At 42.8% G+C, this 18,872-nt stretch overlaps 1 protein-coding gene across 2 annotated transcripts in view; it reads left to right on the forward strand.

Moving 5' to 3' along the window:
* Nucleotides 1-18,872, forward strand: part of MCF2L2 (MCF.2 cell line derived transforming sequence-like 2) — a 272,786-nt gene that overhangs the window by 117,404 nt on the left and 136,510 nt on the right. For both annotated transcript variants that reach the window (XM_011986157.1, XM_011986156.1), the window contains exons 6-10: nt 2,276-2,392; nt 7,430-7,579; nt 14,263-14,387; nt 15,008-15,122; nt 16,221-16,340. In XM_011986157.1, coding sequence (XP_011841547.1) covers nt 2,276-2,392; nt 7,430-7,579; nt 14,263-14,387; nt 15,008-15,122; nt 16,221-16,340 — 627 coding nt within the window. The remainder of the gene's footprint in view (nt 1-2,275; nt 2,393-7,429; nt 7,580-14,262; nt 14,388-15,007; nt 15,123-16,220; nt 16,341-18,872) is intronic.

The raw sequence follows: 18,872 nt of genomic DNA on the forward strand, positions 1-18,872 counted from the left end.
TTTTTTTGTATTTTTTAGTAGAGACAGGGTTTCACCGGGTTAGCCAGGGTGGTCTCCATCTCCTGACCTCTTGATGCGCCCGTCTCGGCCTCCCATTTCTATATGAACTTTAGAATCAGTTTGTTAATTTCTATAAAAAGTCAGCTGGGATTTTGATTATGGAATTGCTTTGACTCTACAGATCAATACTTAACAGTATTGATTCTTCTAATATAATCCTTTGTTTTTAATTTTCACTTTTCGCTTTCAACTTAAAATTCCTCTTGGTCATCTAAAACTTAAGATGAGAAAGCACAGTTTTGGCAAGTGTGGGATATCACACCTCCCTAATGGTACAGAAAATATGCAGCCTAGCAGGATAGGTTTCTGAAACTCCCGACCCTGTGCAAGGTTACTTTTGCCTAATACAATGTTGCACATTGGGTATTTTTTAAAATATCGATTATTATCATAGTAACTCATATTCCAAGAAGCAAAGTACATTTTTAGCTTGATAATTTCTAATGACCTGTCCTAAAATTTCTAATTTTAGAAAGAATAAAAACCTTTTAAAAACTCCCATAAGTGGTTTAAAATTTTTAGGTGGGAAAGGCACAGATAGATTCAGGTTTTTATCCATTCTCATATTATAAAGATAAATTTTAAAAGCCCCGAACTGTTTTCAGAAGTGGAGGAGCAAGACGTGGGGCCTGACAAGGTTAAGGTGGTGATAGGTAGTAATCAAATCCCACGGAGCCTGAGTCTCTCCAGACCAGGGTCTGTCTTGTTTACAGTATTATCCCTCAGTACCTGGCACTTTTTTTAGTAGTTCAATACATATCTGTTAAAAGAATAAATCAGTTTTATTGCATAATTTTGACCTGGAAACTTTGGGCCACGATTTTTTTTTTTTTTTAAGAGATGGGGTCTCGCTTTATCACCCAGTCTGAAGTGCAGTGATGCGATCACAGCTCATTGGAGCCTCAAATTCCTGGGCCCAAGGAGTCCTCCTGCCTCAGCCTCCTGAGTAGCTGGGATTACAAGTGCAAACCACTGCACCTGGCTGGGCTCTAATTTATATTCTCATTCCAAACTGAATTCATTCCTTGACTAATACTTTATAATAATAGAAGAAAGTCCATATTCTTATGTCCTCCGACCGAGAGTTAATTTTCAAAATAATCAACAGGGAGTGAAAAAATATAATGTCACAGTTAAAGGTTTCAAAGATGTGTTTCAGAGATAGGAATGAGGAGGAGTGCTTGTCCTGCTCAGGAGTGAGTAGAGGGTGTGATACAGTCACTGAGTGAGCCAGAACCACACCCAGGCCAGAACTACTACCAAGGAATAGAAAGGGGCAATTTGGGATGCGTCAGCTTTCTCTGCATGTGTGGGTGTTTGCTCATAAGCAGAACTGCTAGTTTATAAACCCCAACGCCCTGTTACCTCCAGATCCCCTCTGTGCAAGCTAAAGTAGGGGCACATCAATATTCTTCATCGGGGCACATTAGTGTAGTGAGTCTTTTTGATGCATACTCTGTGTGTTTCCCTGTATTCTAATTATATTTTGACATTTACCCAACCACCTTTGATTGGAATTCTCATGGTAGACTTTCAGGCCATAGCACAACACTTGATTTTGGGGGCCGAAAGTACCTTAGCTGGGGAACTTTTGACTGAAAATTCACATAAAGTGAGGCCTGACTTCTAGGTAGCCTGGAACTGCGCTTCCTGAGCCAAGTCAACATTTCGTCACAGGCTATACCACACTTTAGTATTTCTCATTCAAAAGGGAAAAATGGAAGAGACTTTAAAATATTTCCCTGCTGGATATAGTAACTTTTTTTTTGAGATAGGGTCTTGTTCTGTCACCCAGGCTGGAGTGCCATGGTGCGATCACTGCTCACTGCAACCTTAACCTCCCAGGCCCAAGCAATCCTCCTGACTTAGCCACCTGAGTAGCTGGGGCCACAGGTGCATGCCACCATGCCTGGCTAATTTTTTTTTTTTTTTAATTTTTCTAGTGATGGGGTCTTGCTATGTTGCTCTGGCTGGTCTCAAACTCCAGGCCTCAAATGATTCTCCCACCTCCGCCTTGCAAAGTGCTGAGATTACAGGCATGAGCCACTGTGCTTGGCTGTAACCATTTTTAAATATAAATGCCTGATAAGGCAAGGTTGAAGTATCATTTAAATAATAATAGAATATAAGATATAATTATGATAAGAATAGAACCTAATGAACTCTTATTTAGTGATCAATGAGGAATATATTTAATTATCCTTTTACCTTACAGATTATCATGGTAAACTCTGTCTCTGACCTTCATGGCTACATCGACAAAAGCCAACTGACCCGGGAATTAGGGGGGACTTTGGAATATCGCCACGGACAGTGGGTAAATCACCGCACTGTGAGTACCAGCTTACACGTGCTTTTCACTGTCTCTCCTTCTTTTCCGGAGGGTGGAGTGGCAGAGTTAAACATTGACTGCTGGGAGGTCACCCTGTGACTGCCTGACCTTGGAGTGGTTGGGATTTCTCAGGCACAGGCTGGGGAAGAAGGAACGTGGAAGGGCGAAGGCTGGGGTTTCTCCTGTTGACCGCGTTACCCTATTGCATCTCTTGGTGTGGGGGTTTTGGGACACTTACCTTCGAATGTACCTGGGAAGTTTCCAGAAACACCAATAACCTGTTATACCTCAGAGAAACGAATTTACTTCCTCTGGGATGGGTCTTAGCATGCCACAGAACTCCCCAGATGATTCTAAGGTACAGACATATTGACACCCATGAAGTCAGAAGAAGCTACATTTAAATATTATCACCCCTCAGTGACTACTGTAGGTGAGAGGTGGGAGGGGGACAAGGATTGTAGAACTATCGGGTACGATGCTCACTATCTGGGTAACAGGATCAACTGTACCCCAAACCTCGGCATCATGCAGTATACCCATGTAACAAACCTGCACATGTACCCCGGATCTAAAGTCAAAGTCAAAGATGAAACCAGTTTTAAAAAATTGTCACGACAACATATAGTCTATGTCAGGTGAGTTTCTAAGCATTTCTGAGCTTTTTCTTCCTCTGTTAAAATGGGACTAACACAGTATTGCTCTACAGGGGATAATTTTGCCTGCTCCCTACATTTGTCAATATCTTTCGACTTTTTGTAGTCATAACTTAGTGGGGAAAGTTAACTGGTATCTAGTGGGTCGTCAGGGACTGTGCTGAACACCTTACAATGCTCAAGACAGCCTCCCACAACAAAGCATCATCTGGCCCAAAGTGTGAAGAGCCAATGCTGAGAAACCCCGGACTAACAAAAGCCTCCTGATAGTTTGATGTGGGGAATAAGTGATGTATTATCTGTGAAAGCACCTGCTATATAGTATTTTACTTTTCCCTACCTACTGATATTGGTGATTGTTATGCTAAGTTAGGAGTTTCAGTAATATTGAGATAAATGTGAGATCAAAATTCATTGTCATGACTTGAATATTGGTGTCCCCTAAAAATTCACATATCGGAACCCAATGTGATAGCATTAAGAGGAGGGGCCTTTTGGGACGTATTAAGTCATGAAGGCTGTGGCATCATAAATGGAGTTAGTGCCTTTGCAAAAGAGATTAAAGGGAGTTGTCATGCCCCCTCTGCCCTGTGAGGGCACAGAAGCCGTCTTTTATGAGAAACAGACCTCTACCAGACACCAAATCTGTTGGGGCCTTGATCTTGAACTTCCCAACTTCCAGAACTGTAACTGTGAGAAATCAATTTCTGTTGCTTATAAATTACCCATTTGTTTTTGTTATAGGCCATCCCTGGCCTAGTATGTAGCCATGGTTTGTGGTTGTGCATGTGCTAAACATTTTTTAGTGAACGTTAAAAAATACAACTAGTATTGAAAGACCAGAGATATTCTTTACATGCCTTTTACATGTTCTGTGTATATATTTTATATACACACATATACAGTCATGTCTCATTTTATTATGCTTCACATTAATGGGCTTCGCAGATTTGCAGTTTTTTAAAATTGAAGTTTCGTGGCAACTTTGTGTTGAACAACTCTATCAGCACCATTTTTCCAACAGTATGTGCTCACTTCCTGCCTCTCTGACAAATTTTGGCAATTCTTACAATATTTCAAAGTTTACTATTATTGTTATATTTGTTTCTTTTTCTTTTTCTTTTTTTGAGACAGAGTCTTGCTCTGTCACCCAGACTGGAGTACAATGGTGCGATCTCAGCTCACTGCAACCTCAGACTCCCGGGTTCAAGCAATTCTCCTGCTTCAGCCTCCTGAGTAACTGGGATTACAGGCATGTGCTACCATGCCCAGCTAATTTTTGTATTTTAAGTAGAGACAAGGTTTCACCATGTTGGCCAGGCTGGTCTCGAACTCCTGACCTCAAGTGATCTGCCCACCTCAGCCTCCCAAAGTTCTGGGATTACAGGCGTGAGCCACCATGCCCGGCCAATTGTTATATTTGTAACAGTGACTTGTGGTCAGCAATCTTTGGTGTTACTATTGTAATTGTTTTGGGGTGCTGAAAACTGCATTCATATAAGACAGTGAACTTAATGGTTATATGTTGTGTGTGTTCTGACTGCTCCACCAACTGGTCCTCAGCTGTCTTTCTCCCTCTCCTGGGTCTCCCTACTCTCTAAGACAGAACAATATTACAATTAGGCCAATTAATTACCTTACAATGACCTCTAAGTATTCAAGTGAAAGGAAGAATGGCGTGTCTCACTTTAAATCAAAAGCTTGTAATGATTAACCTTAATGAGGAAGGCATGTCAAAAGTTGAGATGGGCAGAAAGCTAGGCCTCTTAGCCTAGCCAGTTCGCCTAGTTGTGAATGCAAAGATAAAGTTCTTGAAGGAAACTAAAAATGCTACTCCAGCGAATACATGAATGATAAGAAAGCAAATAGCCTTCTTTGCTGATACAGAGAAAGTTTTAGTGGTCTGGGCCTGGATAGAGTATCAAACCACCCACAACATTTCTTTAAGCCAAAACCTAATCCGGAGCAAGGCCCTAACTCTCTTCAATTCTATTAAGGTTGAGAGAGGTGAAGAAGCTGCAGAAGAAAAGCCTGAAGCTAGCAGGGGTTGGTTTGTGAGGTTTGAGGGAGGAATTCTTCTCTGTAACATACAAGTGCAAGGTGCTGATAGAGAAGCTGCAGCAAGTTATCCAGAAGATCTAGCTAAGATCATTGATGAAAGTGGCTACACTCGGCTGGGCGCGGTGGCTCACGCCTGTAATCCCAGCACTTTGGGAGGCTGAGGCAGGCAGATCACCTGAGCTCAGGAATTCAAGACCAGCCTGGACAACATGGTGAAACCCTGTCTCTACTAAATGTATGAAAAATTAGCTGGGCGTGGTGGCGGTTGCCTGTAATCCCAGCTACTCAGGAGGCTGAGGCAGGAGAATCGCTTGAACCCAGCAGGCAGAGGTTGCAGTGAGCTGAGATCACGCCATTGCACTCTAGCCTGAGCAACAAGAGCAAAACTCCATCTCAAAAAACAAAACAAAACAAAAACAAAAAAAAAGAAAAAATGGCTACACTCAACAACAGATTTTCAATGTAAATGAAACAGCTTTCTATTGGAAGAAGATGCCATCTAAGACTTCCATAACTAGAGAAGAGAAGTGAATGCCTGGCTTCAAAGCTTAAAAGGACAGGCTGACTGTCTTGTTAGGGGCTAATGCAGCTGGTGACCTTAAATGGAAGCCAATGCTCATTTACCACTCCAAAAATCCTAGGGCCCTTAAGAATGATGCTAAATCTACTCTGCCTGTGCCCTAGAAATAGAACAACAGAGCCTGGATGGCAGCACTTCTGTTTACAGCATGGTTAACTGCATATTTTAAGCCACCTTTTGAGACCTACTGCTTAGACAAAAAGATCCTTTCAAAATATTACTGCTTTTTGGCGATGCACCTGGTCACCTGAGAGCTCTGATGGAGATGTACAAGGAGTTGAATGTTGTTTTCATGCCTGCTAACACAACATCGATTCTGCAGCTTGTGGATCAAAGAGCAATTTCAACTTTCAGTTTTACTATTTAAGAAATACATTTTGTGAAGCTATACCTGCCATGTGAAGCTATACCTGCCAGTGATTCCTCTGATTGGTGTGAGTAGAGCAAATTGCAAACCTTCTGGAAAGGATTCATCATTCTGAATGCCTTTAAGAACATTAGTGATTCATGGGAGGAAGTCAAACTATCAATATTAACAGGAGTTTGAGAGAAGCTGATTCCTACCCTCATGGATGACTTTGAGGGGTTCCAGACTTTAGTGGGGGAAGTAACTGCAGGTGTGGTGGAAATAGCAAGAGAACTAGAATTAGAAGTGGAGCCTGAAGATGTGACTGCATTACTGCAACCTCATGATAAAGCTTGAATGAATGAGGAGCTCTTTTTTACGGATGAGCAAAAAAAGTGATTTATTCATCTTTCTGGGGATGATGATGTGAACACTGTTGAAATGACAACAAAGGATTTAGAATATTCCATAAACTTAGTCTACAAAGCAGTGGCAGAGTTTGAGAGGGTTAACTCCAATTTTGAAAGAAGTTCTATTGTGGGTGAACTGCTATCAAACAGTATTGCATGCTACAGAGAAATCATGAAAGGAAGTCAATTCATGTGACAACTTCATTGTTGTCTTATTTTAAGAAATTGCCACTGCCATTCCAGCCTTCAGCAACCATCACCCTGATCAGTCAGCAGCCCTCCATATTGAGGCAAGACCCTCCAGTGGCAAAAAGATTGTGATTTGATGAAGGCCCAGAAGATTGTTAGCAATTTTTTAACAATAAAGTATTTTTAAATTCAGGTATGTGGAATTTCTGACATAATGCTATTGCACACTTAATAGACTACAGTATACTGTAAACATAATTTCCCTTTGCACTGGGGCACAAAAGAATTTTTGTGACTCACTTTATTGTAACATTGGCTTCATTGCAGTAGCCTAGAACCAAACCCACAATATCTCTGAGATTTGCCTGCATATATAACTAGGAATAATATAACCACACATGTACAGTACATACTGTTTTATAAGTGAGGTATATAGATTCTTTTGTGTGTGACAGTGCATTTTATGGGTGTCACCTCTTTGAACGAGAGACTCAGAAAGTTAGAACTCAAAGGAATCTTAAAGATCATGTGGCTCAATCACTTTATTTTATAGATAAATAAACTGACATTCAATGTAAAGAGGTGACTTATCGAAAGTCATTTGGTCAACTAGTAGCAGCACTGAGACTAAAACCAGCCTCTTTTTAATCTCCCTATCAGGATCAGGTCCTCTATACCATTTCCAAAGTCAGGTAATTCACTCATTTTGTCAACTAAATCTGTTGTCTTTCCATCAAGAGAGCATGTTGGTGAATGTTAAGCTCTCCACATTGTTACAATTATCTGACCTTCCAGGCCATCGAAAACTTTGCCTTGACCTTGAAGACCACTGCCCAGATGCTGCAGACATTTGGGGCCTGCCTGGCCACAACAGAGCTGCCCAGAAGCATGCTATCCACCGAAGACCTTCTCATGTCCCACACAAGGCAGCGGGACAAGCTGCAGGTGAGCGGTCAGTGGCCTCTCAGAGGCTAGCGTCTGTGCCAGCAGGTATACCTGCCTCTTGGAGAGAGCTGGGAGCAAAATTAACAGTTAAGCCCTCATTTTCCTTCTTCTTTAGTGACTTGGAAACCACTGATCATCTTAAACTTTCCAGACAGGCAGTTTGTAATGAAAGAAGTATCTTGAGACTGAGTGGTGAGTGAAGGATGGTGGGAAGCAGCACAGAGAAGGGCTTTTCCAGCTTTGTCTGGGTGAGCTGAGGCATGTGAGCACCCTTTCAAGGGTTGCACTCGTGTGATCCTGCTCAGGACAGAGCAAGACAGAACATGCTAAAATTGCAGGGGGTAGGGGCTGGCTTTTGAAATACAAGCTTTCCAGCAGTGGTTGTAAAGTTTTGGGGCAGACCAATAAGCTGACTTACTGCTTCACTTTCTCAGAAGTGTGTCTTTTTATTTGGGGATGAATTTGAGAAAAAGGACTATGGAAGGTGCCCTGACCTGGGTTGAAGGAGAGGCACCTATTAAATGATTCATAAAAGCACGTCAGAACCTGCTGAGGAAAGGGAGCTTGGCAGGTTCTTTTAGTCATGCAGTACAGGGAAATCTTCCTGGGGCTTCTCCCTGGATGAGTGTTGGCACCTTTCTACCTTGAGAAGCACAGACCAATCCCATTATTTCACAGAAGCCCAGTTTTCAATAGGGCAGCAAAATGAGGATTGGACGGTCAGTGTATGTGTCTTGGCCTCATGGAACTTGGGAAGAGTTGAACTGTTGTATCTGTGACCAAAAATTTGCAAAAACGCTTTACTAGATGGTTGATTTGTTCATTTATTCAACATTTATTGAGCACCCACCACTACTTGCCAGGAGAACCAAAAAGGCAACCTCAGCGAACACATAGTCTACTTAGGAGAGTCTCAGAGTCTAGTAATCGAGGCAAATTAATGTTTCCATGTGCCAGGGAACACTGTTAAATTCGGTCTTTAAGGAGGTTGTTATTCAAAAAGAGATGACCGGGAGTGGTGGCTCGCATCTGTAATCTCAGCACTTTGGGAGGCCAAGGTGGGTGGATCACCTGAGGTCAGGAGTTCGAGACCAGCCTGGCCAACATGGTGAAACCCCGTCTCTACTAAAAACATAAAAATTAGCCAGGCTTGATGGCGGGCGCCTGTAATCCCAGCTACTCAGGAGGCTGAGGTGAGCGAATTGCTTGAACCTGGGAGGCGGAGGTTGCAGTGAGCCGAGATCTTGCCACTGTACTCTGTCCTGGGCGACAGAGCGAGACTCCATCTCAAAACAACAACAACAATGAAAGAGAAAAATATATTCCAAAGATTACTGTGAATAATCAAAATATCTGGACTGGGCTGGGCCCAGTGGCTCACACCTGTAATCCCAGCACTTTGGGAGGCTGAGGTGGGCATATCACCTGAGCTTAGGAATTCGAGACCAGCCTGGACAACATGGTGAAACTAAAACTCTACTAAAAACACAAAAAGTAGCTGGGCTTGGTGGCAGGCGCCTATTATCCCAGCTACTCGGAAGGCTGAGGCAGGAGAATCGCTTGAACCCAGGAGGCAGAGGTTTCGGTGAGCCGAGGTCATGCCACTCCACTCCAGCCTGGGTGACAGAGTGAGACTGTCTCAAAAAACAAACAAACAAACAAAAAAACAAAACAAACCAAAATCTGGACTGAAATTGTAAAATCCTGATGACATCCTGAAAATTTTCCCTGAAAATGCCTCTGAGAAGCTTGGCCTTTGCTTTTCTAAACCTACTGGCTTAAGTTCCCATGATTCTTAGGAGGTGCGAGTTGCACAAAGCAGGGCCTAGGTGCCTCTGTGAAGTGTGCTAGGAAGGAGTTTGCAGTTGCACAGGCCCTAAGGTGATCCCTGACCAAAAGGAGTCTGCAGAGTGGTCCTGTTGATACAAAGGGGTGTCATGGGAAGGACGCCCAGCGCAGCAAGGACTGTGAAACTGAGCTCTGTGCCTAGGGCTCATGAGCACAGTGCGTTCTTTGCCTCAATCCCTGAAGGGTGTGGAGAGGTTGAAGAGCAGAATCACCAGGATGACAACGTGATCAGTCAGGAAGGTCTCTGGAGAAAAGGTTAAAACATTTGGATTTTAGATAAGGACACATTACTGGGGGGTGAAAACAAGCCAGTCAGGTCTTGCTGTATGTGCTGGTGGCAAGGCAGAGGGGTGGGGACGGGGAAGGCAGATGAGTGGGTGTTCTATATTTCTCTACACAGGCAAAGAGTTCTGCAGAGGTAAACAGGTGGGAAAGAACCAGTTTCCAGGATGGAGTAAGGGGATTTCCTTATGCATGCTAACCAGCTGTTCTCAGAATTAAAACAGGCAGCTCTGAGCAAAGGAGGCTAAGACTTCTCTCAGGTTATGGGGTGGAGTAACCTTGGAGGCCACATAGTTAGAAGTATTATTTGACATTTATACTCTATTATGTTAATTTGGTTAAACACCCCCTATCCAAGCTGTAAGACAAGTGAAAGGAAATTAGAAGTTTCCATTTAATTGGCCTTTTAGTAAAAGAAATGCTTGCATTTATATTCCATGCTACCCTAAAATCATGGTGAAGACCTAAAATTATTTTAAGACAAAATTCTGAAAGTGATTTAATTTGTCCAAGTGTTTACCTCGATTAAGAATATTAAGTGAATTTGGATTTAAAATATTATCATCTTTATTTTACCAAGTAATATTAATTAACATCCTTTAAAAGACAACACAGGCTGGGCACAGTGGCTCAAGCCTATAATCCCAGCACTTTGGGAGGCCAATTCGGGGTTGGATCACCTGAGGTCAGGAGTTCGAGACCAGCCTTGCTAACATGATGAACCCCTGTCTGTACTAAAAATACAAAAATTAGCCGGGCATGGTAGCTGGCGCCTGTAATCCCAGCTACTCGGGAGGGTAAGACAGGAGGATCACTTGAACTCGGGAGGCAGAGGTTGCGGTGAGCCAAAATCACTCCATTACACTCCAGCCTAGGCAACAAGAGTGAAACTCCGTCTCAAAAACAAAACAAAACAAAAAACCAAAAAACCAACCAAACAAAAAATACAGATAATTTCTTAAGGCCTTTTTGTGATTACTGATTATTGTCCCAATTCAAATTTGATTCCTTATCTTGTAGCTTAGAAGCATGAATACCAAAATCATTAAACTAGAGTTACATTTTTCCTCTTTCTTATCCAAAAGTGACTTAAAGAGAGAAATGGTTTATATTAGAAAAAAAGAGGTACTGGCTGGGCACAGTGGCTCACACTTGTAATACCAGCACTTTGGGAGGCCAAGGCGGGTGGATCACGTGAGGTCAAGAGTTTGAGACCAGCCTGACCAACATGGAGAAACCCCATCTCTACTAAAAATACAAAATTACCCGGGCATGGTGGTGCATGCCGTAATCCCAGCTACTCGGGAGGCTGAGGCAGGAGAATTGCTTGAACCTGGGAGGTGGCGGTTGCAGTGAGCCGAGATCACACCACTGCACTCCAGCCTGGGCAATGAGAGTGAAATTCCATCTCAAAAAAAAAAAAAAGAAAGAAAAGAAAAAAAGAGATACTGTTTAAACTTGTATTAATAACTTAGTAGTTTTTGTGGTTATTTATGCATATTTTATTTTACCCTTATTGGTCTTTTACCTACCTTTTAATCAAAGATTCTATATGTCATTAAATAATTTCTTTTCCAGCTAGAAGAGTGAAAAACTATTGTAAGATCCATTCTTCAGTACAGTGAACTTTTATAGCTATTTAAATAGCTATAAAAGTTGTAGCATGTGATTTACCGTTTTCTCCCAGCCTGGAGAGGGTTTTTTCCTAAACAGCTAGCACAGCTTTGGGGATTTGGCTTGATGTCTTGAATTCCTTTCTCCTGGATCTTTAAGAGAGATCTTAGGTATACGCATCTGGTCGCCTCTACAATCAAACAGAATAGGAGAGCTATTGAGTTGGAGAGGTTTTCAGTCTCACTTGCTATTTCTCTAGGGAGTTGTTACTATTTTGTTCAAAATAGTCTTCCAGTAGAACCTCTTTTCTTTTGGCCCTTTGGTATATTAAGCCAATCAGTTCACACAGAAAAAAATCTCAAAACATCCACAGTGGAACAATCGTATCAAACTTTTAAGCAAACTGATGACTTTACAAAAGGCTCTTCCCCAGAAACATAAATTCTTTCCCCCAGCCTGAGCCACAGTTTGGGCCTTAATCTATTCTTACAATCAGAGAGTGCTCCCGACTTCAGTAAGTGCTATTTTCTGTCCAAATTGTGGGCACCTTGGGCTTCATACTAAATTTGAAACCTTATTTTCTCTGTGATTTCTCTCTCATCTGAGGGACAGAAAGGAAGAGCAAGTCTTGTAAACACAAGCAGCTTTAGCCTTCCCTGGGAGAGCTGAGCTCCGGATGAATGAGACAAGCAAACAGGACTCAGCTACCCATGGTTTCTGCTGTGTGCCTTTCCACCCATCAAGGAGAGTCCAAGCAAGTGCTCAGAGCGCATGCACAACGGCACCTCCACCTCGTCTGCCAATTGGATCCTGTTCCAAGGTGGTGGTGGGGCTCCCATTTTCTGAGAAAAGGGAACTTTGGTAGGCAATGAGCTATCTCTCAGTTTACAAGCAGTCCTCACCCTGCCACCAGCAGGACCCTGTCAACACAGGGAAAAGGAGACTCTACAAAAGGGAGCATGAACTTAAACACATGTTCTGGAAGACAGTGCCCTGAGTTCCTCCTCCAGCCTGAGTGCAGGCAGTAAAAAAATTAAATACCCGAAAAGATTATTTTCTTTCCATGGAAACTGAAACTCCAGTTTTAGGCTGAGCAACTTCCCCTTACCCTTTCCAAGTACCATAGTTGCTCCATCTTTCCATCTGTGTTCATGACAGATTTTTGTAACCCTACTCAAGTTGACCATGTGGTTGAATCCCAAAGCAGTCACTAGGTCACAATTTTTGCTTGTATCCTTTTTAAACAGTGTAAAGGGGATATACAGCGTGTGACATCACTTGTGAAGATTCACCTTCCCTGTCTCACACACTTTCTTCATGCTCTGCCACACTTCGGGTGTATCCCTCTTCCCAGCTTCCCCCTCCAGTGTCTCCTTCTGCCACAACAATATGGCGCTTCTCCTTTAGCCTCTCTACCTTTCTTCCCAACTCTTCTTCATATATGGATGTGTGTGTGTGTGTGTGTGTGTGTGTGTGTGTGTTGCTGGAAGCTCAGCAGCAGTTAAGAAAATGAGTGGGAAAAGCCACGACCCTCTTTAGTGGGTGGGATGAGGGAATGGCTAAGACACTGACTCAGGAGTACATTTTTTCCATCATATCTAATTTGTCTTTATCCATCTGCAACCTGACTTCTTTTAGGCTGTTATTAATTTATCCAACCTACAAATATTTCATGAACATTGATGAGATAAGAAATGAGGGCTGACACATGAGAATGGAAAAGAAGAGATATGCCTGATTCCCAGGCAAGAGTGCCAACCACGTGGCTAATGTGGGGCACTATTTGGAGTGGGCAGAGCCAGAGGAGGTGTCCAAAGAACCCTGAAGGGCTAGCTCACAGAAGCCAAGTCCATCATCAGCCAGATCCAGGGCCAGGTTTGAGGATGGGTATGGCCATGTAACCCTTCCAGGGGAAATTCTGGAGTAGGATGGGACACAACAAAAGTATGAGCTTGAGAGGGTCCAGGACTTCTGTGTGATCAGAGTGGGGAAGTCTAAAACTCTTCCCACAGGGAATGAGCTCTAGGCTGTGTGAAGACCACAGAGGTAGCTGGGCCTAGAGGAAGTGAGTCAGTGTTTATGTGTGCAGAGGTGATCTCTTGGTTTGTTTTAGAACTATGGGCCTGTTCTAATGCTCAAGGGCATACCAAACCAGCCTCCTCTGACCCAGGAACCAAACCCATAATTCCCAAGCACAAAATTCTAGGTCAGGCTCTGCCACTTTTGTTTTGCAGCCCGAGCTTTCTTTATGGGTAAGGCTCAGAATGAGAGATGACCTGCACTGTCCAAGGAAAGGACTACAGCTGTTGGCTGAAGGAAGTAACCTTCCACAACTGCATAGCACTAAGTCTTTGTGTTAAAAAAGCAGAATGGGGGGTTGGCTTGGAAGTACGAATCTTTCCATGTTAAACTGAAATTGCTGCCCATATCTGCCAAACTTAAATAATTAAACAAGGCCACAGTTGGTTGGCAGGTGGAGGGAGAGGCAGGTGTTTATTGATGAGACCAACTGAAGTATTTTTATGATCAACTAGCAGTTATTACATTATTATTGCTCAGTAGTTTCTAGCATTCAACATTCAATATCTATCATTTTCTTGTTTCTGGTCACTGTCTTGGATTAAAACTAGGTTGTATTAACTAGTTTTGCCTTTAATTTACAATAGTAGCTTGAGATATACAAAAAGCAGATGTTGATTTTGAAGAGGAAAAACATACTTTTTTTGGTGTATACCGTTTCAGATATTTTGAATTTTGTATCATGTCGGTGCGTTACCTATCAAGGATAAGTTAATTGATTAATTTTAAAGCTGCATCTTGACTTAATCAGCATTTAATTTCCTAAATGAAAAATGTACTGATCTACCTCTTCACCCCAATTCTACCAAGAATTTGTTTTTTTCTAATTCCTTCTAAGAGAGACTACTTTTATTTTCTAGGATGAGCTGAAATTACTTGGAAAGCAGGGGGCCACATTGCTGTCATGCATCCAAGAACCAGCCACCAAATGTCTCAACAGCACACTCAATCTCAATCAACTTGAGAATGTAACTACCATGGAAAGGTGAGTGAGTGAGGTGGAATCTGCCTTTTCAGGAGAGAATATATAGACCTATATGTTCTGGAGCAACGAAGAACAGATTGGAACAGCCAATATTGGGTCTTGGTGGGGCCAAAGAAGAAGAAGAATATTTGAGACAACAAAGGAAAAAAGATCACATCCATCTGGCATCCACATACGGAGATCTTTTTATGAGCATTCCATTCCCCGCTCTTCAATGTCTATGACATACTCCCACCCTAGGATTTTGAGGGAGAGGGTAGTATTTATTGGGCTTCATTTCCAAATAACAGTTTGGCTTGGAGCTGTGCTTTATATTCGTGTGTCACAGGTAGAAAGAAAGAAGGCATGAAGGTAAGATCAGCTGGAGCACATTCTAAAGCACAGCAGCTGCATCTGAAGTGAAGTTGCTGCCTGCACTGTGGGTGTCCTGATTGGAAAATGAAAGGTGCAAAGCCCGCTGAGCCAGAAGAAAGGCATAGGTGACACATGCTTTCATAATAAGGAGATGGTCGCAATTGATACCACTGACCGAAGACACAGGTGTTCTATCCATAGGCCTATATGGATGCCTGTGGAAATGAATGCTAACCTAACACCACTTTCTCATTCTTTCTTGAAAGGTTATTAATTCAACTGGATGAAACAGAAAAAGCCTTTAGTCAGTTTTGGTCCAGTCATCATTTGAAGCTTAACCAGTGCCTACAACTGCAGCATTTTGAGCACGATTTTTGTAAGGTATTCTTTTCTTGTTTAATATAACTTTCTTTTCTGCTACTGTGACCTCTGGTTTTCTCTCCCTCCTCACTCTTTGGTATGGGGTTTCCCTCTTTTCCCTAATCCAGCTTTCTGCTTATTTCCTTGCTTCTTTACAGACCACCCCCTCCAACCCCCTTCTCACTTTTTCAGTGGAGTAAAGGTGTTCTAGAATCCATTTTCCTGTTGCGGTACATGGCATTTCAGCGATGGTTTATCTTGCTTTTTTTTTTTTTTTTTTTTTGAAACAGGGTCTTATTCTGTCACTCCGGCCGGAGTGCAGTGGTGCGACCATGGCTCACTGCAGCTTTGATCTTCTGGGCTCAAGCTGTCCTCCCACCTCAGCCTCCCAAGTAGCTGGAACTACAGACAATGCCCCACCATCACACTAGATAATTTTTTTTTTTTTTTTTGAGACGGAGTCTCACTGTGTTACCCAGGCTGGTGTGCAGTGGCGCAATCTCAGCTCACTGTAACCTCCGCCTCCCTGGTTCAAGCGATTCTCCTGCCTTAGCCTCCCGAATAGCTGGGACTACAGGTGCCCGCCACCACACTCAGCTAATTTTTGTATTTTTAGAAGGGATGGGGTTTCACTGTGTTAGCCATGATGGTCTTGATCTCCTGACCTCTGTGATCTGCCCACCTTGGCCTCCCGAAGTGCTGGGATCATAGGCGTGAGCCACCACGCCCAGCCCAGATAATTTTTTAATATTTTTGCAGAGACGAGGTCTCCCTATGTTGCCCAGGCTGGCCTCAAACTTCTAAGCACAAACAATCCTCCTGCCTCAGCCTCCCAAAGTGCTGGGATTATAGGCATGAGCCACTGGACCCAGCTATCTTCCTTTTTGATTGATAATTGGTTGAATATAGTTCTAATAGTTCAACTACAGGTGAATTCTGCACCCCCAGCTTAATTTGAAAGTTAGTGAGCTGCAAAAAAAATTTTTTTTTAACATATATAGATATATACAAGTCTTGAATCCTCTTTGGAATTTTGAGTTTTCTTGAAGCATAACAAACCAATACCTTCAGGTGAGTGAGTGTTGGTTTACTTCTGGACTGTTCTAATGTTTCTTGTAGGCTAAGCTTACCCTGGATAATTTGCTGGAAGAACAAGCAGAGTTTACAGGCATTGGAGACAGCGTGATGCATGTGGAGCAGCTTCTTAAGGAACACAAAAAACTGGAGGAAAAAAGCCAGGTTTGCTTTCTGACATTTTTGTGTACTGGGAAGGAGGTTGCTGTGGACGGTGATGGATCACGTCCAGTCATTGCTATTGGAAGGTTGCTAAAGGACACAGGAATGCCCAGTCCTGCCATTCAGTCACCCCAGGATCCCAAGGAGAGTTGCACATTAACAAGTGCTATGAATAATACAGGCAGCACAGAGTCCTATTAAAGCCGCCGAACATACAGTTGCGGTTGGACGCTCAGGTGGGGTGAAGACTCCGGACCAGCCCTGCCCTCTTACGTGGTCAGCAACCAAGTGGGAGAAGGTCACAGCAGGTTCATCACTCACCAGAACAATTATCTCAGAGTCTCACCAATCAGCTTGAGCTCCTCCCTGGAGCCTGGACTAGGGGACTGGGGGTTGTGGGGTTGGTAGTAGACGGGAAACTTTCAAAGGGGAAACCAGGAAAAAAAACAACAACTAGTTTTATACCTGGAGCAAGACAGTTAGACGGGGGAAACTGGTCCACATTAGTTCCATTGCTACACAGAATTGGCAAAGCTTTCTCCTTTCTCATGTCCCAGGAGTTGTAAATATGAAACTTGTAAAAGAATATGTATTTTACAGTCCCATACTGGAATTAAACAGTGTCCCAGATCTGCACAGAAGTCAGCATTTAGAAGTGATTACATTTTAAGTGTTTACAAATTTGTTTTATTACAAATGAAGAAAGCGGAGTCATCTCTTTCCATAGAAGTTCCTTTCTGCTTGTTTAAAATTAGGTTCTTTATATTTTTGGGTCTTGGGAACCAAGTGCCCTATGGTTAGCGCTTCCTTTCTTAGCTAATCTGGAGGCATGTTTCTCAGATGGCAATTTTGCAGTACTAGAGATGTGCCAAAGTGTGAGCCTCTGGCCAGCAGCACAGATGTCACCTGAGTAAGTGCTAATTAGAAATATAAAATCTCAGACCCCACCCTGGAATTGGAATCTGCATTTTAAGAAGATCCCCAGGTGATTGACTTGTACATTACAGTTGGAGACACACACCCCTAAAGGATACGAAACAAAGTATACTAAGGCCACACTGACTCTGAGAGCTGTCGGTTATAGATTCTGAGCTGCAGGTGCTTGTGCACATGCATGAACACACAAACCCACCTGTGTATCCAGATCCCCATTCAGGAATCCCGTCCTTCCCTAGCGAGTGCTCTTTCTCTTACCAGTGACCATTTGTCAGATAGACTAGTGCCGAAGACACACGAGTCATCAGGAACATTTCTCAAACAACGGAAAAGGTGAATTTCATATCTATGATGACTATATGTCTTAGATTCTTCAAGACAGCCCCAATCTTATAACATTTTAGTTTTTTCAAAAGAATTTTTTACTAAATATAGGTACTATATTTTTTGCTTATTCATATATTAAGAAAAAGTGCCTCATCAATAAAATGCCTTCATATATATATGAAAGTGGCTACTGACCTACCCGGAGGGTTATTTATTCATCAACAGGTATTCCTTATCCTGGGTTCCATGGATGCAGCGGTGAGCCAGACAGTCCAGATTCTGCCCTCATGGAGCTTACATTCTACTGGAGAGAGACGGTTCACTAAAAAGCAATCAAATTAATAATAACATCAGATAGTAACAAGTGATATAAAAAAGAAAACAAAATATAATAGAAAGTGACTGGGGATGCTACTTTAGCTAGCATAGTCTGGAAAGGCCTGAGAAAACGACCTTTGATCTGAGATCGTTTGATCTGTGTAATCATGCAAAGACTTAGGGAGCTGCGGGTGCAAATGTCTTAAAGTGGGAATGAGCTTGGTGAGTTCAAGGAACATTGCTAGAGCAGGTAGGCCAGGAGGAAATGAGGGGACAGAGATGAGCAGAGGCCAGGTGGTCCTGTTGCACCCTGAGATCTTTTGCGAGGATTTGAATTTTATTCTCAGTGGAACAGAAAGCCCTTGGAAGGCACTCTGGACTGTGTTTTGAATAGTAGTGATGGATCTGCATGACTGCATCACATTCTGTCTTCTGCCCACCTCCTTGAACTTGTGGTCCTTGGTATATACTTCAAAAGTTGCTGACCTGAGCTAGGGATGAAACCTATGGCTATGGAACACAGGAATGCTCTGTGAACCCATGACCCACCTTTCATGGGCAACATTCTGGAAGCAGCTAGACTAGCCCACTGTGGATGACCTGTGACTTGCAGGATTTGCAGACCTGTCACATCCTGTGACTTGCAGATCTTGTTTCTAAACTTGCTTCCTGAAGGATGCAGTACACCTGTGTCTCTGCCTTTGGGTCAATCAAACAAAGCTGTCTCACCATAACTGAGGTCGTTTTCAATATATCTTCCCTCAGACTTCTCAGAGGCATGGCTTCTTCAGATGATTAGGGCTTGGCTCATCTTTCCATTTGTCCTTTAAAGTGTTAAAGGAACAAGACTGTGTCTGGCCACAATCTGACAAATATCTGCTTGGGGTTTGTCCTTTCCTCGGCACCAAGGGGCCACCTCCCTCCCAGCACAGCCGCACACTGGCTCTGGGGTGT

The sequence above is a fragment of the Mandrillus leucophaeus genome, unplaced genomic scaffold (assembly GCF_000951045.1).
Source record: "Mandrillus leucophaeus isolate KB7577 unplaced genomic scaffold, Mleu.le_1.0 Scaffold295, whole genome shotgun sequence".
Lineage (NCBI taxonomy): Eukaryota > Metazoa > Chordata > Mammalia > Primates > Cercopithecidae > Mandrillus > Mandrillus leucophaeus.